We start from the raw sequence: 6,419 nt of genomic DNA on the forward strand, positions 1-6,419 counted from the left end.
GAGGAGCACAGCAACTCCGGACAGGTCACCAAGCCACAGTAAATCTGGCCTTCCTAGGGGGGAAAGAAGGAAAAAAAAAGCATCATCAGCATTATAGAGATGTGGAGAGGGCTGTATGTCCCCCGTGTTGGGGTGCTAGCACTTCAATTTCAGATCTAGCAACATATAGTTCATCCTCAGATATCACTGATCACCCAGCGACTGACAAAAGCTGAAAATCTGCCCCTGCCGTGCTCTCCATCCTGTGAAATACAGCGTGGTGGATGGTGTCTTCTCCCAGCATGGCTGGGCCATGGACTGTCAGTCCACGTGCTCAAAGGTGGAGTGGTCTTCCCCAAAAAAGGGGCATCATTAATGCTACCGGATCTGAAAGAGCCACCACACACCTGCAAACTCTGCGTAACACCCACCAATCCCAAGTGGCAAAAGAACCTTTTTTCTGACATCTCCCAGGACAAGGACCTGGTGGAAAGGGGAGGTGTGATGCTGAATCCAGAGCCAGGTCCATGCTTCAGCTCTGCCCTCCCTCTGTGTTGGGGTGTTCGGGAACACCAGACTCAAGCACACAGACAGTGGGTTGGGAGCTGTGGATGGACATTCCGGTGTTGACCTTCTTCCACTGGTTAGGTGGATAGTTTGGAAAATATCATTGACGTACTGATTCGAGCTGCACACCGCGAGACGAGGCCAGTCTTGACCTCGGTGCATCCCAGTCCCACTTCAGGCAATGGATGTGCGCTCGCTTACTGCAGGGCTAAGATTTGGCTGCTTTGCAGAAGGGTGAGAAAGGATGTTCAGCAGTGCAGCAGCAGCCAGACCTCAACAGCAAGGTCCTCTTCGTGGAGCAGTTTTCTCTGGGCTATCCAGACACGGTTGGAACGAGTCCAGAGGAGGGCCCGGAGATGCTCAGAGTGCTGGAGCCCCTCTGCCATAGGGACAGGCTGGGAGAGTTGGGGGGTTCAGCCTGGAGAAAGGAAGGCTCCGGGGAGACCTCAGAGCCCCTTCCAGTGCCTGGGGGGACTACAAGAAAGCTGGGGGGACTTTTTCCAAGGGCAGGGAGTGACAGGACAAGGGGGGATGGGTTTAAACGGGAAGAGGGAGATGGAGATGGGACATCAGGAACGAATGCCTCCCACAGAGGGTGGGAGCACTGGGACAGGTTGCCCAGAGAAGCTGTGGATGCCCCATCCCTGGAAGTGTCCAAGGCCAGGCTGGATGAGGCTTGGAGCAACCTGGTCTAGTGGAAGGTGCCCCTGCCCATGGCAGGGGGTTGGAACTAGATGATCTTTAAGGTCCCTTCCCACCCAAACCATTCCATGATTCTCTGATCCCCAATCTCTCAATCAATCAAAACCAAGAGGTTAACCAAGGATTTCCCTAGCAAACCAAACCACAGCAGCATCATCTACCATCAGGAAGCCAAGACGCTGTGCAGGGGACATGAAGAGGGGGAAGAAAGTTTGGTAAATAAGAGGATCTGGTGCAGGTCACTGCAAACCAAACCCTGGTCTCTGCTTCAGGGACTTCTGTGGGATCCAGATCTGCAGGGAACAGGGTTTGGCCATGCAGGCTTATCCTTTCTCCTGACCAGCAGCTCAGGGCAAAGACCTGCCTCGGATGGGAAAGAACAAGTGTCATAAAAAGCAGGATTTATCCTGGAGGCTCTGGTCTCGGGGCAGTTTTCAAAGAGGTTTAGACCAGCTGTTCACGCAGCTGTTCTAGCAGCTGACAACATCAGACACAGCCCGTCCAGACCCCGCCGCTGCAAGGCTCCACAGCCATCCTTTTATTTTCCCCTTCGTATCCAAGGCATTATCCTGCCGAATAAACAGAGGCTGAGTGAGAGCCAGTGCCTCCGAGAAGGACACGCAGCTCTCCAAGCTCCTGTGGACGGTGGCAGGTGGGGTGGGAAAGCAGGGCCAGATGGGAACGTATTCGGGTTCGAGGGCTCCTTCCTGGCATTTTTCTCCAGCTTGGTGGGCTGACATCCAGTTGGGGTCCATAAGAGAGGAACCAGCCTCAAAAGCTGCATAATTTCGACATCTAAGCTATTCCTCTTGCCACCTTACTCCAAGACACCCAGTTCCAAGGCGTGCACAAGCACCAACGGTTTGGACTACTTATCCTGGTATCACGGATACTTTACTACCAAGCATCAGCTGGTGGTAACCACCGCGTGCATGCTCTTGGCATGAGAGAAGAAGGTGGTTTGGGTGCTCTCACACCTTTTTATTTCCTGTCCGAGCTTAGTCTAATTATTAGGTGCAAGCAAAGCAGAGACCAGTGGAGATTGGTCCCATCCAAGGATTCTGTACAATGGGCAGTGAAAGCCAAGCCAAGTTTGAAACCCTCTTCTTTTTTTATGGAAGAGGGTGCAAGCAGTTCCCTGCATCATCCAAGTCCAGAGTTGGCACTTTCTATCCCCTTTCCTCATGCCCTTTCGAGGAGGAGGAGGAGCTGCTCCATTTATCTCCCAATACTCAGCTCCAGGCACGCACAGCCCCACACTCCACACACCTTCCCCATCGCCGCTGCCTCGCGTCTCCCAAGCAAAGCATCAGGACTTGGTTTTATGGGTTTTTTGCAGAATCCCAGGCTGTTGGAGAGGGCTGGGCAGAGCACAGCCAAGCTCTGTCTCAGGGCATTGCTGGAGGCTCAGGGAGGAGGAACGTCCCTCTGGCAGATGGGTGGAGAATGGGTAATCCATCATTACTGAGGATGACAGTGTCCTGGCCACCGCTGCAGCCCTCAGATAGGGAAACCAAGACCATCAAGGAAGACAGGCATGCAATGGCCCTGCAAAGGTCATTGCAACTCAGCGTGAAAGGCAGCGGCTCCACATGCAACGATCCAGAGGGCTCATGATCACAATGCAGGAGTTTCCAGATGAGAGCAGCTCCTGGTGTTCCAGCACACCTCAGCCCTGGGTTCAGCTACCACTTAAATCCAAGCCGGCAGGATGAAGATCACTAGGTGCCTGCCCGTTGCCATCTCTGGCTGCTAGGCTCTGCTGCCCCTGTCCTTCTGCTGTCATCTGGGGTGAGCTCCAGCCATGCAGGGCAGGAGCTGGAGCTGGAAGTATCACGAGACCCAGGCACCCAGCAGTGCTTCGGAGCCACCAAATCCGTTCTGGAGCTCAGCTCAATCCCACCACCCGTTGGTGTGCTCAGTGGGGACAGGGCTGTCCCCCCACTCACCCCAAGAAGCCCCCACGGGGTCCACCCAGAATATAACCAACTCTTGGAGGAGCTTGCTCAAGCTGTTCCCACTGCAGAGGGAATGCAGGGAAGTGCTTTCTGCTCCAACCCCAGGGCCCAGCAGACATTTGCAGCACACCCTGCTTGGGGTTAAGGTCACCTAACGCACCCAGGCAGAGGGGGAAGCACCCAGCTCTGCAGTGGTCCTTAGTTGCTGGGCAGGGAGGACCCAACACCATTTCAAAGCTCAATCTCCTGCACTGATAACCTGGTCCTGATGATAAAGCATCCCACCATGGGCTGGTACCACCTGATGGTCCTCATGAGGTTTTGACCTGGTGGGACATTGCTGGGGTGCAGGAGCACGCCCTGAACCCTCCCCACCTCCCGCGGGCTCGCAGGTAGCTTACGGAGCAGCTGCACTGCACACACTGGTTTGGCTGGCGGCTGGGAAAGAGCTCGCTGGTGGTGAACATCTCGCCTTGCTGGTACGTCGTCCCGTTGTACTGGCACGACTTGATGGGTGCCCGGAGGCCAGAAGGGGAATGTGGCTCTGGAAAAGGAGGTGAGAAAGCAGCAGGATGAGGGTCAGCCCTTGCCTGGCCCCAATGTATCATGGATGCTCAGCAGATTACCCACGAGTCGAAGCCAAAAGGCCGAGGAGACGTTTACAAACCACAGTTATCACGGAGAAGCAGCCGGGGCATTGCCTGGGCTTTGGGGATTTATGTGTCCAAAAGCTTTTGGAGAATGGGGCTGCCCTGACTACACTGAGCTCAGCACAAAGATAAAACTGGAAGCCTGACCTCCTGGGGTCTTGTATCTGCTTGTGCCAGAGTGGTGGCAAAGCTAGCCCAAAACCATCGATGATTTGGGAAACCAGGGAAAAAAAATTAGAAACAAAAAGTATTTTTAATTTTTAGCTAATTACCCATGGGAGAAGCCCTTTTTATCTGACTCCATCTGATGCTGGATGTCATCACATCCAATGCAGGAGGGAAAAAATCATTAATTTTATTAAAGATGATTTTTTTTTTTTTTTCCCTATATCCAACACACATTGCTGGCAAATGATCTGAGTAAAGTGCCAGTTTCTGGTTCGTCACTGAACTGTGAACTGACATTTTGTCCCTGTGAGGCTTCCTGGGATGGAGAGGGAGTTGAAGAAAGTGGTCTGGTAGACAGCTCTTTTCCATCAAAAGGACATTTTTGTTGGGGAAAAAGCAATGTGAGCAGCCTGAGCCACCATTGCTGCCGTGACCCCATGAGCAAGGCCTGCAGGATCACGGCCACCTTGTCACCATCCCCCTGTGGGATGCCCACCTACCGAGACACCGCGGACAGCACTGCTGCGGGTCCGTGACAGGGCTGGCACACTGCAGAGCTGGGCACTGGATCCGGTAACACCTGATGTTGGCATTCTGGGGAAAGAGAAAGAGAAAGATGATCCACTCGCCTACATGTTCACCCCCTGCAAGAGGAGGAAAATACTGGATGACAGTCCCATTATCGTGAGAGATTGTGTTGGTGTAGCTCACCCAGTCAAGGATGTTCCTGGGTTGGAGCCCAGTGTCAGCCAGCTCATGGTCATAGAATCACAGAACCATGGAATTGTTTGGGTTGGAAGGGACCTTAAAGACCACCCATCCCCACACCCTGCCATGGGCAGAGACCCCTTCCACTAGGCTAGGGTGCTCCAAGCCTCATCCAGCCTGGCCTTGGACACTTCCAGGGATGGGGCATCCACAGCTTCTCTGGGAAACCTGTCCCAGTGCCTCCCCACCCTCTCCATGATGATGAAACATGACCATAAGAGAAAGACCACCCATGGTCCCACAGCAGCCCTGAACCACCCCCACCCACAGCCCACCAACGCTACTGAGACAGCTCCCTCATAAAGTCAACCCCACACCCCCAGGAGACATGGGGCTCTTTCAAAAGGAAAGAGATTAATCCAACATCCTTACAGGACTGGAAAGGGCTTCTCTGGCCAAACCAGACACCAAAAACAACCTGCTTAAAAGCTGCCAAAGCGATGCCCCGGTGCAGGAGCATCCCCACCACCTCCCACGGCACCGTGCAGGGGGACGTGCCTCTGAGCAGCTGCAGCGGATGCAGTACATCAGCCCCTGCGGCTCCAGGTAGGGGTGCCAGCTCTCGCCTGGGCTGTACTTCTTGCCGTTGAAGTCGCAGAACACATCCGGCCCTGAAAGTCAACCAGGAGAAGCTATGTGAGAGAAAGGGATGGTCCTTGGGACAGCTCTCCTCCCACTGTGATTAAGAGCAAAGGCAGCTTTGTGCCTTTGTGCTGTCCCCCACGAGGAGCTGATGGCCACATCCACAAGCCCCCAGATGAATACATTTGCCAAAAGCCTTTTATTTGGCCATGATTTTGGTTTTTAGGCTGGGACCCACGTGATCAAATGGCAGCTCCTCTGAGCAAGCTGGACTCCCTTTGCAAGCAAGGAACAGAATGGGTGGTTTTGGGGCAAAAATTCGAGTTGTCACTCTAAAACAGGTCAGTAGAAGTGTTCATTGGAAGATGGACAGGTGATTTCAGGGTGATGCTATGGGACTGAAATTCCCCAAAGAAGGCCAGAAAGGCTGGAAGGCTGGGAGTGGTGGGGGAGATAGGAGAGCCTGAATTTAGGAAACATTTTCACTGTTCCCTGAAAAAAAAAAAAGAAAAAAACCCAAGACATTCTGCTGTAGAAACACATTCTGAAGGAAAACCTTTGCTCCCCTTAGGAGCTCCAGCTCAGTCTCTCAAGGACCACTGGACAAGCTCTGTCAGCACACGGACAGTCACGCATCAGCCCTACAGAGCAAGGACCAGTCTGGCTTGCCCCATCCCACCAGCCCCTTGGCTTCTACTGGGGTTGACACGGCACTGGTCTGGCTGGAGTAGGTGGAACCATGTTCTTCATTTATGGGGTTGTCCATGGGGACACCAAGTCCACCTCACCCACTTTTTTCCCCCAACAGCACAAAAACATGTCTTTTTCTATTCCTCCCTGATCCTATCATCCCAAGAAGAGTGATTTTCCAGCCATGCTCCTGAAGCAGAGGTGTCCGTCCCAGAAACAATCCAGCCCTGCCTACACGGGGATAGGTTTAACCTTGCCATGGCACAGAAAGATGAGAAGGTGTCCAGTATGACTGGTGAAGGAGACCCCCTTTGGAGACCCAACCTCTCCCTAGATTATAGCAGGTCCCCATTCA

General features: G+C 53.4%; 1 protein-coding gene across 1 annotated transcript in view; it reads right to left on the reverse strand.

Annotated features, from left to right (window-relative positions):
• CHRDL2 (chordin-like 2) overlaps positions 1–6,140 on the reverse strand; it is a 19,964-nt gene extending 13,824 nt beyond the window's left edge. Inside the window, exons 1-5 of the mRNA XM_010158841.1 lie at positions 6,020–6,140; positions 5,291–5,403; positions 4,525–4,618; positions 3,608–3,750; positions 8–53 (exon numbers count right to left, since the gene is read on the reverse strand). Coding sequence (XP_010157143.1) covers positions 8–53; positions 3,608–3,750; positions 4,525–4,618; positions 5,291–5,403; positions 6,020–6,140 — 517 coding nt within the window. The remainder of the gene's footprint in view (positions 1–7; positions 54–3,607; positions 3,751–4,524; positions 4,619–5,290; positions 5,404–6,019) is intronic.
• Positions 6,141–6,419: the final 279 nt, after the last annotated feature.

This window comes from Eurypyga helias, unplaced genomic scaffold (genome assembly GCF_000690775.1).
Source record: "Eurypyga helias isolate BGI_N326 unplaced genomic scaffold, ASM69077v1 scaffold13489, whole genome shotgun sequence".
Classification (NCBI taxonomy): domain Eukaryota; kingdom Metazoa; phylum Chordata; class Aves; order Eurypygiformes; family Eurypygidae; genus Eurypyga; species Eurypyga helias.